The 24,454-nt window shown below is 36.5% G+C and overlaps 2 protein-coding genes across 5 annotated transcripts in view; one reads left to right on the top strand and one right to left on the bottom strand.

Annotated features, from left to right (window-relative positions):
• The window catches only part of LOC128209509 (rab3 GTPase-activating protein non-catalytic subunit-like), a 29,685-nt gene extending 12,578 nt beyond the window's left edge, over positions 1 to 17,107 (top strand). For both annotated transcript variants that reach the window (XM_052913560.1, XM_052913559.1), the window contains exons 17-33: positions 563 to 653; positions 1,461 to 1,591; positions 1,853 to 2,099; positions 6,043 to 6,140; positions 6,742 to 6,838; positions 7,398 to 7,838; positions 8,827 to 8,964; positions 9,169 to 9,275; positions 9,640 to 9,706; positions 10,476 to 10,546; positions 10,799 to 10,834; positions 11,085 to 11,223; positions 11,593 to 11,741; positions 12,926 to 13,015; positions 13,367 to 13,612; positions 14,186 to 14,344; positions 15,039 to 17,107. In XM_052913560.1, coding sequence (XP_052769520.1) covers positions 563 to 653; positions 1,461 to 1,591; positions 1,853 to 2,099; positions 6,043 to 6,140; positions 6,742 to 6,838; positions 7,398 to 7,838; positions 8,827 to 8,964; positions 9,169 to 9,275; positions 9,640 to 9,706; positions 10,476 to 10,546; positions 10,799 to 10,834; positions 11,085 to 11,223; positions 11,593 to 11,741; positions 12,926 to 13,015; positions 13,367 to 13,612; positions 14,186 to 14,344; positions 15,039 to 15,179 — 2,448 coding nt within the window. In that variant the 3' untranslated portion in view covers positions 15,180 to 17,107. The remainder of the gene's footprint in view (positions 1 to 562; positions 654 to 1,460; positions 1,592 to 1,852; positions 2,100 to 6,042; positions 6,141 to 6,741; positions 6,839 to 7,397; positions 7,839 to 8,826; positions 8,965 to 9,168; positions 9,276 to 9,639; positions 9,707 to 10,475; positions 10,547 to 10,798; positions 10,835 to 11,084; positions 11,224 to 11,592; positions 11,742 to 12,925; positions 13,016 to 13,366; positions 13,613 to 14,185; positions 14,345 to 15,038) is intronic.
• Positions 17,108 to 20,253: 3,146 nt separating this feature from the next.
• Positions 20,254 to 24,454, bottom strand: part of LOC128207267 (carboxypeptidase M-like) — a 40,489-nt gene continuing 36,288 nt past the window's right edge. For all 3 annotated transcript variants that reach the window (XM_052910096.1, XM_052910095.1, XM_052910097.1), the window contains exon 9: positions 20,254 to 23,264. In XM_052910096.1, coding sequence (XP_052766056.1) covers positions 23,091 to 23,264 — 174 coding nt within the window. In that variant the 3' untranslated portion in view covers positions 20,254 to 23,090. The remainder of the gene's footprint in view (positions 23,265 to 24,454) is intronic.

The following is a 24,454-nucleotide window of genomic DNA, read 5'->3' as shown; positions in this document are numbered from 1 at the left end:
CTGCAAGTATTAGTTATCATCTTAAAGTGATTAAAATCACCTGAAATGGCAAGCTTCAGAAACTGTCATGTCACCGACTGCTAGGTCATGGGGTTGAACATGCGTATTTCATCCTTCCTTACTTCCTACATATCGTGTTCAATATTGATGAAACTTGTCATATGTGTTTCACTCATCAATTTGATGTGCATCACCTAGCTTTGTATGGGGCTGGAAAAAATAGTTCATACTGCCTTTAAAAAAACTTCTTTGTGAATATTTAAGTAGCATTTTAAAAGAAAATACCCCGCTGATATTTTTGTCATTTTGTTGCTATTTTGTTAAACATGTATATTATATTTTGTGTAAAATATTTTTTTCATTGATAGTTAAAGTTTTAGCTAGCTTAAGCATGATTAATTTCAATATACAGTATTGATGCTTAGTGTTCATTGTCTTGAACATATTGTTAAATGTTCTGTTGTTGTAAAATTATGGGTTTTTTGGCATTCATGTACCCGGTATATGGTATATACATGTACATGTTTACTTTATTCAGAGATATATCATATGCTATTTGTAGGGTGTGGACAAAGTTCTAAACACCTCATATCTCGACCCAGATTTCATGGAAGGCATCGTAAAAGCCTGTACGAAAAGACTCAAAGTTGCAGGTAAGATGTTAATAATTCAGAAAAAACAGCATATTGCAAAAATTGATCAATTAAAGTTTGATCGCGTTTTGTGTGTGTTCATGCTATAATAACATATTAGGGGACACAAGCAAATTCTATGACACATACTAGCATTGATGCTGCAAAATCACATGATAAAATGTGATTAATCCTTAAATGGACTTTTTAATTTATTTTTCATCGAAATTAAACATTGTATTTATTGTTATCGACAACATACTTTTGTATAAAAGAAAAGCGGATATTTTAACATCATTGGTTAAATAACTTCAAGATAATCCAATCAGAGCACAATATTAACATAAACAATTATGTCATAACCCCTTGAAATTTATACAATACGATAACGGTATCAAGCTTTTCTATAAAAGACTAGCCGATTATAAATAATAATATTTATTGTAAAAGTAAAAGAACATGATATGTTTGCATACATGTCATATATCATAGTTGTGCATAACTTCTTCTAGATGGTCTTTGCTTGGGTCTGCAAAAATTCTTAACTGTAACCTTGGCGATAATTAAAAAACATGAAACTTGGTACCATCGTTGCTAGAAACCATACACACATGTTAAGTAAGAGCAATAACTCTTGCTTTAATAAGTGTTGATTTTTGCCCTTATTTTAACTGCAAAATAAAGGCAAGCATTGAAAACACTGTTTTAATAATTACATTGTGAATAAAGCAAATGGAATGGCTATGTTTTCACTGATTCTTATAGTGTCAACATATTTATTTAGTTCAAAGACAAACATAGTAAATGCCCATTGTACACTTATAACAGGAGAGGATGAGGGGAATATAGAGCGACGCCTGTTTCTGCAGTACTGCCACCTGCAGGAGACACTTATCCACACATATCGCGAGATCAGACATCTGAAGTCATCCAAAGCTGCACCTACAACTGACACACAGGTTAGTGACTTGTCCACAAAAACTGTGAGATAAGCCATCTGCAGGTCCTCACACCTGCACCTATACCTCACACACAGGTAATCAATGAATCATACACACTTACTGTAAAATCAGCCACCTGACACACAGGTAGGTGACTATTCCTCACATACCGCATAGATCAGCCACTTTCAGGCATCGGCGCCTGCATCTACACCTTTAAAAGTTTTTCTAGTGGGAAATGTATAACCTGTTACTGTTAATCCTTTTTATTCATTCCAGAGCCTAGCTGACTTGCTCGGCCTGCAGGAGAGTGAGGCAGAGCACCTGTCATCCCTGGTGGACCGTTACCTCGGTGTTGCTGGGGCCGGCAGGTCCGGTGCCCATGTCCATTTCCAGGATGATATGGTGACCAGTGCGGCAACGTTCCTTGCATGTTTTACATGTACACCCCATACAACAGATACAGGTTCTGCTGGGGCCATAAGCCTGTCTAAAGATCTTCCAGATGAGAAGAAGTTAGAACTAGGTGGGTGATTTTATGAAAGTTATTCCTTAATTGAACTAATCCTCTAGACTTAAGTCTTTTACATCCTTTGGCTGTTTTTAGCTCACCTGTCACGTAGTGACAAGGTGAGCTTTTGTGATCACTCTTCGTCCGTCGTCCGTCCGTCCGTCCGTCCGTCCGTCCGTTCACAATTGCTTGTGAACACAATAGAGGTCACAATTTTGACCTAATCTTTATGAAACTTGGTCAGACTGATCATCTCTATAAAATCTAGGTCAAGTTCGATATTGGGTCATCTGGGGTCAAAAACTAGGTCAATTAGTAGAAAAACCTTGTGAACACAATAGAGGTCACAATTTTAGCCTAATCTCAATGCAACTTGGTCAGAATGGTCATCTCTATAAAATCTAGGTCAAGTTCGATATTGGGTCATCCGCGGTCAATAATTAGGTCACTAGGTCAATTAGTAGAAAAACCTTGTGAACACAATAGAGGTCACAATTTTAGCCTAATCTCAATGCAACTTGGTCAGAATGATCATCTCTATAAAATGTAGGTCAGGTTCGATATTGGGTCATCCACGGTCAACAACTAGGTCACTAGGTCAATTAGTAGAAAAACCTTGTGAACACAATAGAGGTCACAATTTTAGCCTAATCTCAATGCAACTTGGTCAGAATAATCATCTCTATAAAATCTAGGTCAAGTTCGATATTGGGTCATCCGCAGTCAATAACTAGGTCACTAGGTCAATTATTAGAAAAACCTTGTGAACACAACAGAGGTCACAATTTTGACCTAATCTTTATGAAACTTGGTCAGACTGATCATCTCTATGAAATCTAGGTCAAGTTCGATATTGGGTCATCTGGGGTCAAAAACTAGGTCAGTAGGTCAATTAGTAGAAATACCTTGTGAACACATTAGAGGTCACAATTTTAGCCTAATCTTAATGCAACTTGGTCAGAATGATCATCTCTATAAAATCTAGGTCAAGTTCGATATTGGGTCATCCGCGGTCAATAACTAGGTCACTAGGTCAATTAGTAGAAAAACCTTGTGAACACAATAGAGGTCACAATTTTAGCCTAATCTCAATGCAAATTGGTCAGAATGATCATCGCTGTAAAATGTAGGTCAAGTTTGATATTGGGTCATTCACGGTCAATAACTAGGTCACTAGGTCAATTAGTACAAAAACCTTGTGAACACAATAGAGGTCACAATTTTAGCCTAATCTCAATGCAACTTGGTCAGAATGATCATCTCTATAAAATCTAGGTCAAGTTCGATATTGGGTCATCCGCGGTCAATAACTAGGTCACTAGGTCAATTAGTAGAAAAACCTTGTGAACACAATAGAGGTCACAATTTTAGCCTAATCTCAATGCAACTTGGTCAGAATGATCATCTCTATAAAATCTAGGTCAAGTTCGATATTGGGTCATCCGCAGTCAATAACTAGGTCACTATGTCAATTATTAGAAAAACCTTGTGAACACAACAGAGGTCACAATTTTGACCTAATCTTTATGAAACTTGGTCAGACTGATCATCTCTATGAAATCTAGGTCAAGTTCGATATTGGGTCATCTGGGGTCAAAAACTAGGTCAGTAGGTCAATTAGTAGAAATACCTTGTGAACACATTAGAGGTCACAATTTTAGCCTAATCTTAATGCAACTTGGTCAGAATGATCATCTCTATAAAATCTAGGTCAAGTTTGATATTGGGTCATCCGCGGTCAATAACTAGGTCACTAGGTCAATTAGTAGAAAAACCTTGTGAACACAATAGAGGTCACAATTTTAGCCTAATCTCAATGCAAATTGGTCAGAATGATCATCGCTGTAAAATGTAGGTCAAGTTTGATATTGGGTCATTCACGGTCAATAACTAGGTCACTAGGTCAATTAGTACAAAAACCTTGTGAACACAATAGAGGTCACAATTTTAGCCTAATCTCAATGCAACTTGGTCAGAATGATCATCTCTATAAAATCTAGGTCAAGTTCGATATTGGGTCATCCGCGGTCAATAATTAGGTCACTAGGTCAATTAGTAGAAAAACCTTGTGAACACAATAGAGGTCACAATTTTAGCCTAATCTCAATGCAACTTGGTCAGAATGATCATCTCTATAAAATGTAGGTCAGGTTTGATATTGGGTCATTCACGGTCAATAACTAGGTCACTAGGTCAATTAGTAGAAAAACCTTGTGAACACAATAGAGGTCACAATTTTAGCCTAATCTCAATGCAACTTGGTCAGAATGATCATCTCTATAAAATCTAGGTCAAGTTCGATATTGGGTCATCCGCGGTCAATAACTAGGTCACTAGGTCAATTAGTACAAAAACCTTGTGAACACAATAGAGGTCACAATTTTAGGCTAATCTTAATGCAACTTGGTCAGAATGATCATCTCTATAAAATCTGGGTCAAGTTCGATATTGGGTCATACACAGTCAATAACTAGGTCACTAGGTCAATTATTAGAAAAACCTTGTGAACAAAATAGAGGTCACAATTTTAGCCTTATCTTAATGAAACTTGGTCAGAATGATCATCTTAACATAAGCTAGGTCAAGTTCGATATTGGGTCAACCCAGGTCAAAAACTAGGTCACTAGGTCAATTAGTAGAAAAACCTTGTGAACACAATAGAGGTCACAATTTTAGCCTAATCTCAATGCAACTTGGTCAGAATGATCATCTCTATAAAATCTAGGTCAAGTTCGATATTGGGTCATCCGCGGTCAATAACTAGGTCACTAGGTCAATTAGTACAAAAACCTTGTGAACACAATAGAGGTCACAATTTTAGGCTAATCTTAATGCAACTTGGTCAGACTGATCATCTCTATGAAATCTAGGTCAAGTTCGATATTGGGTCATCTGGGGTCAAAAACTAGGTCAGTAGGTCAATTAGTAGAAATACCTTGTGAACACATTAGAGGTCACAATTTCAGCCTAATCTCAATGCAACTTGGTCAGAATGATCATCTCTATAAAATCTAGGTCAAGTTCGATATTGGGTCATCCGCGGTCAATAACTAGGTCACTAGGTCAATTAGTAGAAAAACCTTGTGAACACAATAGAGGTCACAATTTTAGCCTAATCTCAATGCAAATTGGTCAGAATGATCATCGCTGTAAAATGTAGGTCAAGTTTGATATTGGGTCATTCACGGTCAATAACTAGGTCACTAGGTCAATTAGTACAAAAACCTTGTGAACACAATAGAGGTCACAATTTTAGCCTAATCTCAATGCAACTTGGTCAGAATGATCATCTCTATAAAATCTAGGTCAAGTTCGATATTGGGTCATCCGCGGTCAATAACTAGGTCACTAGGTCAATTAGTACAAAAACCTTGTGAACACAATAGAGGTCACAATTTTAGGCTAATCTTAATGCAACTTGGTCAGAATGATCATCTCTATAAAATCTGGGTCAAGTTCGATATTGGGTCATCTGCGGTCTACAGGTGAGCGATACAGGGCCATCATGGCCCTCTTGTATACTGGTGAATACGGATAAAACAAATTTTTCTTCATAAACCTGCGGAATAGTTGAAAACAAAACCATATTTATGTTGATGGTGTCCAATAGATGTATACTGAAACTTACAAGTCAGCTTACCAACAATATACGAAGTTTGGTACAGCTATTGTGTTGCTTGCGAAGCAGGTGTATCGTCCGCAGAGCATAACTGACACATAGAGTTACTTTGTCGGTCGTCATTATTGTCAACACCAAACTTATGTATCGAATCAATAACTTACATCTTATTATTAAGTCTTCAAACTTGGTTTGCAGTTGAGGACCCCTTTTAAATTTGTGTTTAAAAGGTTAAAGGTCAAGGTGACCTTTACTAGAAAGGAAAAATTATGTGTGTTCATGACAAGCGACTTTTCCGATTCGCAGAATGCTATTTATAGTTACACTGTTGCCTTGCAGGTAGTTTCCTGTTTGAGAGCTGCGTCAAGTACCAGGGTTCCCCGAGTGATGTGTGTGCTGTGATAAAAAATAGCGGAGTCCCTCTCACAGATATAGGGGTAGTGTACATAGTTGTCTGTTATACATATCGGTGACTGGAGATTTCTTTACTTTTCTGAGGGTTTTATTTGCTAGTCTGTTTTTTGAAGAAAAAAAGCATTTACACTAGCCATACCTCAAAAACATTTCAAGAAATTCACATGAAACTTATACAAATGGAACATGAGACATTGTGCACAAGTGTTGCAATGCCCATCAATCCAACAAAAAACAACTCTAATAAACTAGAGTTAGCATCTGCTTGCATTGCGATCATAACTTAACAACAACAAAAAACACAAGAAAGGCCCTCAAGATTTAAGCGATCTACAACATCAAATAACATGGACATTTTATTGTTTTATTTTCTTCATTTTGATGTCACTTTTAGCAAATAGGTGTTTTACATGGGATATGCTTATTTTATTTAATGAGAACTAAGGACAGTGTAATTATTTGGAGAGTGAACAGATTTAAAAAACTGGTAGTTTTATTACTTATCAATTGACAGCATTCAGTAGCTTTGATGATAAATGCACAGCGTGAATACTACCTGAACCAACTTACTCCCAAACCAAGGTCATTTTGAAAGCCAATCTAAAGTTATTTTGACAATTTCAGCACCTGTTAATGTGGACCTGGGTGAGTGAAGCAGGCAGGACAGTTGACCAGCTGCCTGGACTTTACAATCTGCTCAAGATCATCTCTTCTAACATCGGTATAAAAAAATAAAAAATTGAGTATCCTTGTGTTTCTTGAAATATCATCATGTCATAATGTTAAAAGTAATTTCTGATTTGCCTCCTTTAACAGGGAAAGCATGCATAGTTGTTGTCTTTCTTCACTGTAATAGAGATAAAGAAAAAAACTAATGTTTTGGTTTGGCAGCTAAGGTTAACTCATTTAAATTCTTTATGTACAGTCACTACAGTCAGTACAGTGTATATGTATTTTTTTAATGTCCCTTGTATTAACCGCATGTTAAACTGAAAGATATATTAAGAATTTAAGATGATCAGGAAAATGCAGAAAATGCAATATTACCAATTTTACTTTAGATAATCATTCTAAACAGAATATGATTAAAATAATTAACTGTGTGCTAAAGATTATACAATTTATTCAAAGCCCATTTCAAATAGATCTTGAAATTTATTTTTTGAAAATGAAACCATATTTAACCTTTTTTTCTCACCATTTTTCCACTATCAATTGTAAAATGAAGTAAAGTTACAAAAAACAATATTGCATTTACCGTATGCTATCTTCTGCTTCAGATGCAGATGTAATGGCATCAAGCTCAGATCAAGAGTCCTCCTGGTGGCATGGTTTACGAGAAATGTGTAGCCATTCTTCCCTCTGCCTCTCATCCTATTTGGGCTCTATGGTTTCCAAGGCTGTTGCCATGGAAATGTTGGGACTGGCCCCTAAAACTGAGAATAGGGACCAGGATCTTGCGGCAAAGGACCCAGATGCTGACACTATAAGTATGTGTGAAACCCCTTCACCGGTTGTTGAGAAATCTCCAAGTCCTACTGAGGAAATGGCAGAAAGCACTCCGGTTGACATAGAGGCTTGGAATTTGCTTTGCAAGCAGCTGGAAGATCTGACTGATATAGACTGCTTCCTGAAGCTCAGTTCTTCAGAACATATGCAAGTTGTGAACCAGTCAGAAGAATTGAAAGTAAACGTGGCTGCTATGCTTGATGGAGGAAAAGGTAAACAAATATCCATAAAAATGGTTGATTTGATTGAATTTTGTTTGTTAGGCATGCTCATAGTTTAAATCATGAAACGTTACAAAAAACGATTAAAAAAACTGTACATTTTGGCAATACATTTTAATCTTGTTATCCAATTTGAAGTCAAAATTACCCCAGATATATCAAGCTGTAAAGGAGTTTCTGGTCCTGTCACAAAGCCATGTGATGCATGTAGCTCCATTGGACCCACACACATGAAACTTAATAGATATGCTGGTGAGCATTTGAAATGATAAACCATTAATAAGGGTGACGTTTCTTTTTGTCCAACAAGAGTTATAACCCTTGACTTAGTAAAAAGATTTTGAAAAATGTCACAAAATGTGTTACATGTACAAGTAGAACCCAAAGCATTGGACCTACACACATGAAACTTCAAACTTAGGAATGTTGCTCAGCATTAGAAATTGTGCATCTGCAATTTGTGTTACATTTCACATTGTTAAACAAGAGTTATGGCCCTTGACTTAATGAAAATTTGTCTGAAAAATAATGTGGTGCATGTAGCTACAAATGTAAAACTCTGAAGCACATAAAGCCTTATTGGTGAAAATAAAAAATTGTGCATCTACACTTTGTCTTACAATAGTTTGAGCCTTTGACTCGATGAAAAATGGTCTGAAAATTGTTATGATGCATGAAGCTTCAAATATATTGGATGTACAAACATGAAACTTCATAGGAATGTTGCTCAGAATGGGAAATCTCTGACATAACAATAACGCAACATTTAATCATTCCTATGTCCAGGTGGCATTTGGGGGTATTCATCACTTCTGTGATAGCTAAAATGTATGGTGTATTTATGAATAAGTTAATATAGTAGCACATATCGAAGGTTTGTTTCCAGTTTACCGATCCAGGAGGAGCATTCCTGACAAGTATTAGATCTATTTCATGATACATACATGTATATTCAGTGTATTTACATTGCTGGTTACAGGGTGTATCAGCGAGATAGTTGCCCGGCACATAGCGAGGGTTGGTTACCTGCCACAGGACCTCTACAAACCACTTCAAGAGGAACAAGCAGGTCAAGCCGGGGACAAGACCTACTCTGCCAGTGAACAAGCTGTCCTTGGTAATAATGATTTGTTACATGCAATGCTTGGTTTAGATTGGTGTTTTCCAAAGGCTTACATGAGTACTGCTTCAAGCAAAACTTTGCAAAACCATTCAACTGTATAGACTAAGTTCAATGAAGAATTTTTTTATCAATTCTTTTTGTATGATTTTTATTTGAAAAGAGCATATACATATAAACATTATGTTTAACTATCCCCAGATGCCATGGACAGTCTACGGCGGAGATTCCCTCATAGTTTGGAGAATGACACACTATTCAGTAACTGTTGTTGGGAGTATGCTGTCCTTTGGAATAAACTGCCGGAGGTATGATGGGTATTTTTGTGCCGCATTCCTTGTGATGTAACTGAAACAGATGTCTGAATTACATATCATGCATGTTGCATTAATTTTCTAAAATTTGTTCTCAACCTAGATGAGAAACAAATTAGTTTTGACTTTACAAAGTATAGTAAAATGAAATGTTTCAGTAAGAATTCACCATCTTGTAATATCAAGCCATCATGTTGTAATTAATATTTTCTGCAATTTCTGATAGCCCTATGCTTTGTGTGTTTTGTTTCTTTGTTAACTAAACTTAAATTTAATTGATGATGAAATGTGATCTCTAAGTTCTTAACTGATTACTGCATTGTATGATTCATTACTATTTGCTAATGTGCTTCTTCAGGAGGTTAATAATTTCAAAGTGGCCTTGGACTATCTTCGTCTAATCCAGAATGCCATGTTACGACAAGGTAAGCATTGAAGTGTACATGATAATTCATTTTTAGCTAAAAAAAAATCAAGACATTGCTGTAGTGTTGGTGTCGTCGGCAGCCGCCTTGTTGTGCTAAAAAAAATCAAGATATTCAAACGACACTTGGTATACACGATACTAGAGACAATACAAAATGGAGACTGCCAGGCCCATATTTTTAACTTACGTAAATATTGAGTTATGCCCCTTTTTAAACTGAAAAAAAATTCAACAACAGACAAACATTGGATGTTTGCTCCGTGACACACTTGTTGTTTAATGTTTTTAGTTTATATTTATATTATAAGTTGTTCATATATTTCACTGTCAAAACCTTTACATGTTTATTTCTTAATAGCTGTTTTGTTTCAAATTGTCATCATAGACAAGCTTCAAATGTTAAGACAGAATTTGAAAAGATAATTTATGAACGCTTGAACTTCTCAATTAGATAAACAATAATGAGGTTACACTGAATCGCATCAGTTACCATGTTAAAAAAAAGCAACAAGTATGATACTACTTTCAATCAAACGAAGAGATTTAAACGGTATTTACGTCTGTATAACTGGCTGTGAGTTTTTTTTAAGTGGTCACCAAAGCTGGACAAGTGGGTTTGGGTATTGGTACTTCGGTTACCCCCCACAACACAAGACCACACTCTAGCATAAAATATTGCCATGAGCGTGATTAATATAGTGTTGTAATAACTTGTTTCACAATCATTTGAACAAAAATTATAAGTTTACCTGCCTGTCTTTTTGTAGGTGTGTGTAGTTTGATGTGGCACATGTTTACGGGGAAAAAGTTCCAGGCTACTGCTCAACTCATGGAGAAAGTAAGATCTTATAGGCATTTCTCCTCTGCGATAATAAAATTGTTCGACCGATTCACTGAGAATTGCATAAAAGCCAAGTTAAAACTATGATGAAGGATAGGTAATTCTTTCATATTAAAGATTTCATTCCATAAAAGGGTTCAACTGATATTTATCTTATGACGTTTTAAATCTATCAAATATTTCTAATGTATTTGTTTTCCATGTTGCTTGCTTATTTCTTGAATAAAGAAATTCTTATATTATTTTCAGGTTGGAAAGGTCCCAAAGGATAGACTTTGTCGCAAGGTAAGCTCCTTGTGTAACATTTCCTGTATGGCATGTACAGTAATTATTACAGGTGAATGAAGTTTGCAAAGTAACTGAACACCAGCTCAATCTAGATATAAAGGAGGAGTATAAAATTACAATTTCATAGCCCGGAAAAAGCCCAGAATCATCCAAATATAATTTTTTTTTACTAGGGACAAGTAGAAATTGCATGGCTTTGTATTTGATGCTTTGATATTTGAAATTGATCACAACGCTCTTTTCCCAGGAGATAGGGATCAGTGAGGTGCGACTGGGCCTGTTTGTGGGCGGGGTAGTCGACTTCCTGTCCATTGTCATGGACGCCAACTGTGAGACGAATGAAGTGCCTGTCTTCAACCTGGAACAAATCTGGGCACAGGTGAAAGGTAGGAGTGGAATAGTTAACATTTCAAATACTTGTAAAACATCTTATAAATACATATACAAGGTTTCCTCTGGGTTCTGAGAAAGTTGTCGCCACTTTTCTACCAGGGATTAAGGCTCCTGGGAATTCAGCATTTTAAGAGCCTTAGATTGCTTTTAAACATACTTCAAATTCTTGTAAACATCCTATAAATACATATTATATGGCATATTGACAATGCTGTATTAAGCATGAGCTTGAGAATTATGATAATAAATTTCCATCTTTTCCATCACATGGCTATGGGTAAATTTGCGGTTCATTAATTATTAAGATATGGGTATGCAACATGTACATGATATATTCCACATCATCGCATTCCTATTTCCAGGCAGTGTATCCCTTGTGGAACTTGCCATTGACCAGAAGGGGACCAACTACGGCCTGCTGACTGTATTTCATCAGTTGGCAACGCTCATGCAAGCTGTGATAACATTCAACATGAAACCTGTCAAGGTTCTTTCTCTGTTCGACTCAAAGGTAGGCAATTAACTGTATGGATAACATTATGACTAACACTTGGACTAATTTGATATTGTGTAAATGACATTGCATAGCTTGTTTGTTATTTAAGATATAAAATATGTTTAAAGGTGCACTCTTACTCCCAAACAAGCACTTTTTAGCAGTACCACAATTAATACAATTGTTTTAATTTACCGAAAAGGATGAATAAATATTGAAAACAATGGTTATTATGAAGGATACTACCTTATGTTTAATTTGAAAGAAAGGCGCCGAAAACACGGTGTTTCTACATTATGAGATGATAGTAGATCACTGTAAATCTTTTAGGACCCACCAGTCATTTAATATTAATGTGTTTGCAGCTATTAATACATTGTTACAATCTTGTTATCGGTAATTAATAGTTTCCATAAATGCATTATTTAGTAAGTTGTTAAAGGTTTACTCAAGTATCACTCAAAACTTATGTTTGTTATACATGTGTATGTATTGATTTAAAATATGAGTGTCAATTTAAACGAAGACTATGTCTTGGATTCATACATTTTTCATGCAAACTCACGTTGTACATTGTATCATGCAAGCTGGGTTCACAGTCAACATTCAACCTGTACAGGTTCTTTCCCTGATTGACTCAAAGGTAATCAAGGTCATCCATCAAACATTGTTTGTTTGCAGTGGTTTGGCCGACTCATTGAGAATGGCGATACTTTTTTAGTAGTTGATGTAGTAAGTAGCTAGTTTGTTTTCCCACCCCAATTCACCCGTGTGCTGTTGGCGACCTCATTGACCTCCCTCCATATTTGTGGAAGTTTACTGTTATTAATGCCTGAACTGCCCATGAATTGAATTAATGATTAACCCCGGTGATACAGCGAGTAAAAATTCGAATTTGAATTAGGAAGCCCATATTCTTTACAATACCACATGTACATGTATTTCACTGAATATAATAGTGGCCAAACTACAATTTCATTGCCCGGAAAAAGCCCAGATTCATCAAAATTAGATTTTGAATAGGAAAGGCCTCAAAAGTCCACATTATTTACCATACTGCATGTACATGTATTTCACTCTACAAAATTGTAACAAAAGTACAACCCCTGGAAAAAGCAGAGAAACAAATTTCTCTTTATGGGCTTGCGTCAGTAGAACATTGACTGCCGGTTTTACACAATGCCTTGTTCCTATTTCAGGGTCGGCATTCCCTGAGCCAGGATCTGCACAACCACCCACTGTTACCTAACACCAACATCGACTCCTCTATCACCGTACAGAGAAAACAGGTGTGAAATATGGGGCAGAATTATGATGCAAAATGTTCAGAAATATTACATAAATTTAGCTTTTTCCACAATCATGAAATAATTGACATGATACTGTTTAAGAAATAAACGCCAGGACAAATAGTGTTTGTAATCTTAGATCAATAGCTTATTAATTGTTAGTTACATAAAGCACTGGTTTTTACCAGTATTATTTGACAATTATATTTGCTTATTTTTGACAAGATGTATGACTGTAGGGTGATAATGTTTAACCTTATTAAAAGTTTTAATAATGCAGCCACAATTCAATTAATAATGCAGCCACAATTCAATGAATTTCATTAATTTATCAAAATAAAATAATTTTAGTTCATGACCCGAGTGATAACCCAGGCTGTTATAAAGATGCGAGAGTCCTGTCCCCTGACTTTTTCTGCCATGGAATCTGGTTCCCCACCCAACACGACAACATCCAAACTCAGGCTGAGTGAAGCTGGGCGCTGGCCTGAGGTCATAATGACTCTGGCGGATCAGTTTGGACAAGATGTGGACTACTTCAAGAGGCATTATGTCTGTGAGCTCTACTCCGCTGGTTTTGACAGGCTAGCAGACGAGGTATGGTACTCAGAAAAAATAGGTATGACAAAAATGTACATTCATGTATTTGCTATTGACTTGTAAAAGTTCACAAATTAAAAAAAGTTTATAAGTTACTGTTGTGTTTGACATCAATTATTTTTTTCATTTGTCCAAATCTTGTCTTGTATGTTAAGTCTTGACAACATAAAATGTGAATTTATTTGTCTTAATCTTTTGTTGTATGTAATATGTCCTGCCAATTCACAATAAGTTTTAAATTACCTATCAAAGCGTGTCAGGTATTGGTGACAGTGAATGAGTGAGCCACTTGGCACACAACTGCTGACCATCGCCGGCTAGAGGGTGGCTTACAAATATATCTTGCCTATCTTATCTTGCGTCAGGTGTTGGTGACAGTGAAAAAGTGTGAGTAACTTGACACAAAACTGCTGAAGATTGCCTGTCAGAGGGTGGCATACACATTTATGTTACCTATCTTATATTAGCTGTTGGTGACTGTGAATAAGTGTAAGCCACTCAGCACACAACAGCTGACAATTGCCAGGCAGAGCGTGGTATACAAATCTTCCCTATGTTATCTTTTGTCAGGTGTTGGTGACAGTGAATGAACGTGAACCACTCGGGACACAACTGCTGACCATTGCCGGCCAGAGGGTGGCATACAAACTGTCAGTGATGGATGCCCAGATGGTCGTAGATCTCATGTCCAATGTTAACCCTGCCCTGTCCACTTGGCTCAAGTCTATGGTAATGTGAATTGCATGTTTTAACTTACATTTTAATTAATAACCCAGATTTTTTTTATAATTGTACATGTGTATTTTAAATCTATAGTTACTTTATTATTTAAAGCCAATGGTACCCAGTACTTTCACAGATTTATATATTAATGGTTATACACTGTAAACAAAATTCTTTCAAATAATTTGAAACTGGCTGATAAAACCTGTCCATGATCAAGTGCATTTAAGACTCATTTCTAGAATTGCACATTTTATAAACCATATTTTTTTTTTTTAGAAATTCAATGTTTGACAAATTTAAGCAAATAAGACAGGGACCACATATTTCACATATTTCTCTATAAAGCCAGGCAGCTCAATTCAAGGTCAGTGATGAACTATGAAATCTCTTCTTCAGTGTTACATAGTAGCAAAAAAATACACATAGTGCTGTCACTGCCGTGTACATTCAGATACTATAGCAAACAAATGCATATACACACCAAAAAAGGACAGACAGACAGACAGACAGACAGACAGACGCATGTTTCAATGCATAGATTTCATATAGAAAGGGCATTCTTGGCAACATAGGTACTTTTTATTAGTAAAAATGAAACCTTACACATGGCAACGATCTGCAAAAAACTGTGCTTTCTTGTTACTTTCAAAATACCCTTACTGGGTATTTAAATACAATTTTCTATTATTTGCTTCAGAACTGGGCGCTCCTGCTGCAAGCGGAAGTTGACAATGCTGACATTGCATCCTTGGTACGGCACAGTGTTTCCCTGCTACCGGAGGGACACCAGCAGTATGAGCTAGCTGCTGCATTGGACACCCTAACATGTGTTTTGTGATACCTCGGAAAATAGTGGTCTTGCTGCCTCTCGATGTGCTAGCTTGTTATGTGTACTCATAACCCTTGGCTTAGCGGATGTGACTTGAATGTACAGTTTATGCCTGGTGAAAATGAACTTGAGTTACATAAAACAGATCTGATTGGTTCATTTGATCTATAATACAGCTTACACTTCCTTTAGTAAATCAAGTACAGTTTACACTTGGTTAAGTTGAACATAAGTACAGCTTACCAAGCTTGGTCAAGTTGATTTTCAGACTTAAATACAGCTTACGCTTGGTTAAGATAATCTTATATATGGCTTACACTTCGTCAAGTTGATCTTACGTACAGCTAGTACTAGGTAAGGTTTACCTGGCTTAATCATGTTTAAGATTGCACTTATATTTGTGCATGTATTTTCTATGTTGACCATAAATGAATACTGAAATACTTGTACACATTCTTTAAACCTTTGTCTTTATGCTCTGCAAACTACCCTTCACCAAAAAATATGCATTTTACCAAAATGCGCTTATGTGAAATGTGCTTAAAATGCAGAAGAAATGGACTTTGAATGCAGAAAAATGCGCTTAAGTGCACAAATGTGCTTTTTGTCCGAAATAAATATGCTTTTAGTGAGTAAATGCGCTTCAGACACAAAAAGTGCACTTTTTTCTAGTTTTAAATTCACTTGATGGGAAAGAATACTCAATACAGTGCCAATACGGCTGTGTTTAATGCAGATAAATGTGCATTTGATGCGTTAAATATCGTTTCAGTGTGCAGAATACTATTATATGTATTGTTATTCCCAAAAATAGGTGGCATGTGGAACACACATAATCCATGTAAGCCACTTGACCTCTACATATATGACTTAGTCTTCTATACTTATAGCTTACACATAGCTATTCTGGAAATAATGTGATTTATGTTTTTTTTATGAGACAGGTTGTAAAGTTAAATGTAATACTCTGCCAGCCTTTGTGAACTTGGCTTTGGTGTGACATTGAATGCAAAACTACTCAACAGGTCAATATAATTACTTTTTCTATATCCAGAATTTGAGCGGTAGAAATGAACTAAGAAAGTTCCTCTCATTGTATGTAATACGTATGACATTAAAGTCAGCAACAGTAAGCATACAGAGAAAAATGACCAAATATTAAATTATCAGTCCGTATTTGGTTTGGCATCAGATGTTATATAAGGGAACCGTTAGCAGTCTTTTCATATCTAGCATGTCCTTACAAAGGAAAAAAATATTATTTGCGATGGAAATTCAAAGATAACTTGACGTCATTAGTATGTCATTAGTATCTCGTGAGCAATAAATTGTTGGTGTTTCAAAGCGTTGTTTTCATGGAAGAATAAATGTTAACATAATTTGTTTTATTATAGAAACATGTGGCTTTAGAGACATCTGCTAATTCTATACCTGTTTTCACAAAAGTACTCAAGTCGCAAAACTAATTAAACAAAGACCTTCCAGCTACCATGCCAATTGTATATTTGGTAATTGTTTTGTTTTGTTCTGTATTTTCTATGCAAAATTCTTGCCCTGCAATTTTCAACTTATTTTGACTTTTTTCATATGTTCATAAATAATAATTATATTGTAAAACATGACCAGAATTTACAGTATGAAACTGTTTTTTATATGCATACTGAATACAATTTCTTCTTCTTCTATGCAACGATATGATTGATGTACATTTTGCTTTGGAATTTGTTCAAGAATGCTTGTTTAAGATTATCTTATCTTATTATATTTAAGATTTAATGCTTGTTAAGATATAAGTTCATCGCATGCTAGGTGTTTATTTATTATCGCTTTAGGAATTGATTCTGTGCAATATTTTATGTTTTATTTTTGAGTCAAATATTAATGTGGACTATAATTGAAATAATGAAATTGTTCTGATTTTGAATAATAAAAATATAATGAAAATGTTTGTTGATTGAAATTGAAAATAGTAAAGAAAAACTACACAATTTCTTATGCCTTCTACTCTATATGAATACATAGAGACGACACATAAAGACATTTTCCGTTGTTTTCGATGGAAAATGGCCGAGGTGTTCCGAATGATTGCATGAACATTAAAATAAAAAAAATATCAAAATTGGTTGAGTCACCGTCTTTGAAGTAGTTGGCGCGAAAACGTTTGACCACACAACTGGCAATGTCCAATAAGTAATAGACACGGCACCGACAGCTCAATTAATTGAGATGGTACACAAGTGTGTGTGTGTGTGTGTGTGTCAGCTTATTATACTCGCACTTCTGCCTTATGTTCCGTTAAGATTGTTAGTCATTTTAGATTTTTGGAGTGCACATACAGAATTTAACCCTGGTTAGAGCTACCATGGTTCTTAAACGTATACCAGTGTATAACACTGTCACACGGGAACCCCCATTTAACGTCCCTCCCGGAAGACGATTAGTATTTTTAGTGATTCAACGGGTAAACGAACCTGCGACCCCTGAATTGATAGTCACGTGTGTTACCACTAGACCGCAGATCCGCCTAACAATCAGCGGCGTATTATTTAAATAGGAAGTTGTCAATGACAACTTTCAATAAATAACGTTCGGTTTAAGTGAATAGCGTTGTGCTGTATCAGCACGGTAGGTATAGAACGATTATGCCCATTATACGATTATATCCCCAGCAGAACTGTTAAAAACGTGTCTTTTGTAAGCGGACCACCGTGCACGGAATTTCGAGTAATCCAACTAGCCGATACATTGTCTTTAGAAAGGCAATGATAATAATCTGATGTTTATCTTTGGGATAAATATTTCTATTTATCTATTAATAAATCTGTATTTATTTATTTGTTTGTTAATGCATTTTTTGCAATACACTTATCGTAGTATAAGTCAGATACAGTCTCGTACTGTATCTATAACTTATACTTGTTGCCTTTCAGATATGGGACTGTACAATACTGTTTGCAAAACGATTTAGCGGCATAAACGGTACAATAGTTACTGGATAATAATTCTCAGTCCGTAGTTTGTTTGGCATCAGGTGTGATATAAGGGAACAGTTAGCAGTCTTTTCATATCTAGCATATCTTTACAAATATTATTCTTGATGGAAATTCAAAGAGAGCTCGACTTCATTGTTGACTCGTAATCAATAAATTGTTCAAATTCAAAGAGAACTTGACGTCATTAGTACCTCGTGAGCAATAAATTGTTGGTATTTCAAAGCGTTGTTTTAATTGAATAATAAATGTAAACATATTAAAGAAACTTATAGCTAAAGAGACGCCTGAGTATTCGTTACCTGGTTTCATCAAATGAGTCTTCTTCTTATAGCATTATAGCTTGATTCTGAAGGTCTAATCGCGCCCTAGAATTGCTGCATTATAGCTTGATTCTGAAGGTCTGGCCGCGCCCTAGAATTGCTGCATTAAAGCTTGATTCTGAAGGTCTGGCCGCGCCCTAGAATTGCTGCATTATAGCTTGATTCTGAAGGTCTGATCGCGCTCTATAATTGCTGCATTATTATTTATAGCTTGATTCTGAAGGTCTGACCGCGCTCTAGAATTGCTGCATTATAGCTTGATTCTGAAGGTCTGGCCGCGCCCTAGAATTGCTGCATTATAGCTTGATTCTAAAGGTCTGATCGCGCTCTATAATTGCTGCATTATTATTTATAGCTTGATTCTGAAGGTCTGACCGCGCTCTAGAATTGCTGCATTATACCTTGATTCTGAAGGTCTGGCCGCGCCCTAGAATTGCTGCATTATAGCTTGATTCTGAAGGTCTGACCGCGTTCTAGAATTGCTGCATTATAGCTTGATTCCGAAAGTCTGACCGCGTTCTAGAATTGCTGCATTATAGCTTGATTCCGAAGGTCTGGCCACGCCCTAGAATTGCTGCATTATAGCTTGATTCCGAAGGTCTAGCCGCGCCCTAGAATTGCTGCATTATAGCTTGATTCCGAAGGTCTGGCCGCGCTCTAGAATTGCTGCATTATAGCTTGATTCCGAAAGTCTGGCCGCGCTCTAGAATTGCTGCATTATAGCTTGATTCCGAAGGTCTGGCCGCGCTCTAGAATTGCTGCATTATAGCTTGATTCCGAAGGTCTGGCCGCGCCCTAAAATTGCTGCATTATAGCTTCATTCCGAAGGTCTGGCCGCGCCCTAAAATTGCTGCATTATAGCTTGATTCCGAAGGTCTGGCCGCGCCCTAGAATTGCTGCATTAGAGCTTGATTCCGAAGGTCTGACCGCGCCGTAGAATTGCTGCATTATAGCTTGATTCCGAAGGTCTGGCCACGCCCTAGAATTGCTGCATTATAGCTTGATTCCGAAGGTCTGGCCGCGCCCTAGAATTGCTGCATTATAGCTTGATTCTGAAGGACTGACCGCGCCCTAGAATTACTGCATTATAGCTTGACACTGTCACATCTCCAAGGGTGATTTAAATAAACTTTGAAGTCAACCCTACCGCTTGGTGGGGGTATTCGCCAAAGGAGTTTAACAAAGTTCTGAAAATCCGCTTGTTGATGTTGACAGTCGTGTTCAGTAAGAATGCAAGAATGTGCCAACGTTTTAACATACAATATATTTGTATCATTGGTCAAATGATGATCCAGAACAAGTTGCGTAGGTAGAGTAATTTTCGGGCGGATCACAGTGGAACCTTACTTAATTACCTAAGGAACGGACTGATTTTCAAAAGAGCTTCCCATTGGAAAAAGACTCAGTTTACCAATGGAAAAATAACTTTTCAAGTCAATATCATAGAACAAAATATGCGTAAGTTCCATCTAATCGCATTGGTTTAAACCACTATTATCCCAAGTTTTGTAGAAGGTGGACCCCCAAAGCAAATAAAAGGTAATTTAAAAGCATATTTTGAGGGTTCCTGGTAGTCGGGGCTCACGTAATAACTTATCCCCCCCCCATTTTCCAACCCCTAAAACGCAATCTCTCTAACGTCATATCATGGATATGCCCATTTACTTTGATTCTTGAGGAGATGAATGGAAAACAAATGGCATTGTACAAAATACATTTTATCTGAATACATAGAGACAACAAATCATATGTTCAAAAGACGAACACAGTCAAAGCATGTTTGCAGACGAATCCCAGGTATAACAAAAGCACCACGTAGAACATGTCAACGCCTATCTATTTTTTTTTCAGTATAGAACAACCGCTATGATTAAACTGAACTATTTTCAGTCAAATGTCACTCCCCATACACATGTGCATTGTCAAAACTTTACATGTACACCAAGTTCCATATACTATCTTGGACGGCTTCCGAAAATAATCAAAACTAAGGGTTTTGCATGACGCCAACTTCTACGACATCATGGCTATACCAGTATGTAATGCACCAGTCAATTGTAACCACGCCCCACCCCCAGGTCCGGGGAATAGCGTGGACTTTGACCTTCGGTCCAGCAAAGCCCGGGTAATATCCGGGGACGGGGACGACCTGATGGTAAAATCCCCACCAAATGCCCCGCACCCTAGGGACCCATTCTCCGCTATATTTGCGCGAAGACAAAGCCACCGCATTCACCCGGCACTGCGGGTCCACCTGAAAGGTACAAACACGGCCCATTTACCCGGCTATCCCCGGTATACCACCGGACCTTGGGGGGGAGGGGGGGGCGTGGTTACAATTGACTAGTGCATAAACATGCTGTTTTCTAATTCAGACGAGCTCACACACACATCGAACCATATGAATGTTTAATACTGACCGATAAATGGCATGAAAAGAGCACTACATGCAGATTGTACGTCACGCAATCATACAAAGATATGAGTATATGTATAAAAGTAAATTACTACCGTAACGACATAAAATTCGACAATCATAATTATTCAAACATTTCCATAAAACAAAATCATATATAATGCAGTTATGAAGAAAACACAACTACAATTCATGTACCATTCAGAACTCCTCAGCCATTTCCTATCGATAACAACCTCGAACGTATATGGACGGTTTACAATGTCAGGAATATTTACATTTAACTACGATGCATGTAGATCGAGTAGTAATTTCAATTTAGCAATTAAACTTAATGACTAAACTCTTGGGAATCTTAATAATGTTTGCTATGATACACGTTTATCGGCAATCAGTTTAAACTTGATATAAAAATACACGTTAAAAGACTATATTTAATAAATAATTTTAAACAAAATTTTACGAACTACTTATACTGTGTACCGGCATGAATCCGAGGTTGTTTTCGATGGAAAATGGCCGAGGAGTTCCGAATGTTCAAGTACATGTATCAGAGGACATCTAATGCTGATAACAATATTTTTCTTCTAGAGTATATAATACGGACCATTTTGTTTTGGGCTAACCCGTTGTCTATTTCCGCGTTTCATTGAAATGCTATGGTACATCATTATCTAGTTTTAGTAAGCATACTGTAAACAAAATACAGTCCATTAAAAAGTAAAAAAAACAAACAACAAAAACAACAACAATATATTTCGAGACTTTTCTTCCTATTTTTGCAAAATTCAAACAGTTTATGATAATCGTTTTTATTCATCTTCGATATCTCTGCTTACCAAAGTGAAGTTCCTTCTTAAGTGGGTTTGCTTCGGTTTTTGATATACATTTAACTGTAATTAATGCAGTAAAACTACACTAGAATAATCACCACTCTTTTTTTAATAAATTACTGATCAGCTTCATAAAACCAGTAAAAAGCTCCAAAAATAACCGCTGTCTAAGTTGTTGGGGGTTACATGTCTTCAGTAAAGGTTTGAGTTAAAACATGTCTTTTTCAAAAACTACTTTTTGTGTACTACGTCATCCAGGTTTGTGTACTTAGTACGCGTTTAAAGTGCGTAGTCGATATGCAGGATATAAAAAAGATATCAACGTCATACAGGTATTAGAAGAGCTGTGGGGCCAATCTAGATGTCATTCATCGCAGGTTTCGCGGCATTTTGGGTACAAAATTACTCCTTTGGCGAATATCCCATCAACCGATGGGGGTAAAACTCCCCCTTTGGATTCAAAATTCTGTTTAAGTCACACTTGGGGATGTGACGGGGTCAAGCCATAATGCAGCCATTATAGGGCGCGGGCAGACCTTTATAAACTCAACAACAACAACAACAACAACAACAGGTATTAGAAGGCTCGAGGAAGGTACACAGTAATGACATCTAAGTTACAATTCACTACATATATTTAAGAGTCTGTTCTTATAGCACAAATGTTAAAAAAATACCGTTTCAAATGCTCGAAGCATAACAATTCAGGGTAAGGTAAAAGTAACATTAAAAGGTAATTCCTCCAAATTGACGAGACAGCAATAACTGTTCAATACGGTCATAAAACAAAGCTCACATTTAGCAATGTTTAAAGTTACAAGTGACGTTGCGTAAGCAAACGCGGTTCATTGACGTAACGTTACAAGCCTCAGACTTCAACAAACGTGCTTTAGCAGATATGCTTCTTTGCTTCTGCTTTTTGCGTTAACACTGTATGTTAAAGCAGGCATGCATTTACTCCATTAAACGTACGAGTAGTATTTCGCAATCTCTCATATACCTTTAATATGAATACCTGTATAACATCTGTCTGAGATAGGTTGATGAAAAAATAAATGTTTTTTTTTTTTAATATTAAAACATTGTTATGTTTAACGAATTTAACTTAAATGATCAAAGCAAAACAAAATGATATGATTGTGTTCTGATTAAAAAAGTATTAGCTTTAATAATATGTATATATTTAATTAATAGCTACGTGACCACAAATCCACCCTTTTAAAATGCGCCAAAATATCGCTTAAACTTTTATCTGTACACAAATGATGTGCTTTTCTTTGTTTGAATCTATATTCAGCTCCTTTAATACGGTATAACATTGTAGATGACAAACAGTTGATCACAGTTCGTTTTGACAACTAGTCCAATAGCGTGGATATACTGGCGAACACAGCAAAAAGGAACGCTGCTACAGACGCCTGGAGAGAATTTCCGCTTCCGGTCGATCCATGGTTTATCTGTACGTCAAGTCGAGTCACAGATCCATCTATTACTTTGAAGGCTTTGCTTGTCGTGGTGTTGTTATAATGGACCTGAAAAATGAGAACCAATTGGCAGATAGTAACGTGAACAATGTACAGGACTTCAACAGTTTTACTGACATTTCTACGCTCAGCGCGTGAAAATCAATATAATTGGATAAGAGTATGTTAAAAATATGATATTATTATTTTTCACTATACTCTGGTATAAGAAGGTGTTAGACACTCTGACGACATACGCTGTAGGTAATAGTTACAACACCTAAGTCTCGAGTTATTGAAATTATACACGAACGTTTCAGCGCGAGTGTGTGGTTTCAACCACGACGCTACCGGGTGCTGTATTTGTTATGTTCCATATAGTCAAGGACGACGTTCAATCAATAGCCTTCGGTATAAGTGCATTCGGAACTCCTCGGCCATTTTTATTGAAAACAACTTCTGATGTATGCCGGTACATCAGTTGAAGTAGTTCGTAATATTTTGAATTATATCATATATTAAATGTAGTGTTTTAGAGTTGTATTTATTGATCTACGTTTAAATTAATTGCCAGTGAAGTGTATTATTGCAAACATAATTAAGAATCCCACAGATTCCCAAGAGTAATGTCATAAAGTTTAACTGCTAAAAAAATTACTACGCGATCTACTTGCAGCGGACTTAAACGTACCACTTTTTGAGTATGTAAACCGTCCAAATACATCCGAGGTTGTTTTCGATAAAATGGCCGAGGAGCTCCGAATATCAATAGCGTTCGGTATAATCGAAAAGCTTTGTTATTATTCTGTACGGTACTTATAAAACGGTTACCCCAAATATATATGTTATCGTTCCGATATGGGAGATCATGTGTAGACGAATACGCAAACAACACCCTCAAAGACACAATCATTTGATAGGAATGAACCCCTTCTTTCGTGTCATATGACCTGAACTACTTATTCATAATTTCAAATATAGAAAAATATATTTATTTTATGCTAGATCGTTGGTAGGAGTGACCCCCTTGACAAGTCTGAAGAAAAAATAAATATTTTTAGGTTAAATATCAGTAAACGTAGTTCAGGTATTCTAGCACACCGGATAGGCATTTCCGGTGAATTAAGCCGTGCTGGAAAACTCCATCTGGCATCCCCCCATGCCAGATGAGTCACGCGCTGTGACGTAATACTTTTCATTTCTTTTATTTTACATTTAATGTAACCATAATTATGACATATCAATAGATGAGTTCCAAA

Source organism: Mya arenaria, chromosome 11, assembly GCF_026914265.1.
Source record: "Mya arenaria isolate MELC-2E11 chromosome 11, ASM2691426v1".
NCBI lineage: Eukaryota > Metazoa > Mollusca > Bivalvia > Myida > Myidae > Mya > Mya arenaria.
Note: the sequence above shows the minus strand (reverse complement) of the source record. Positions and strands in the feature narration are given on the sequence as shown.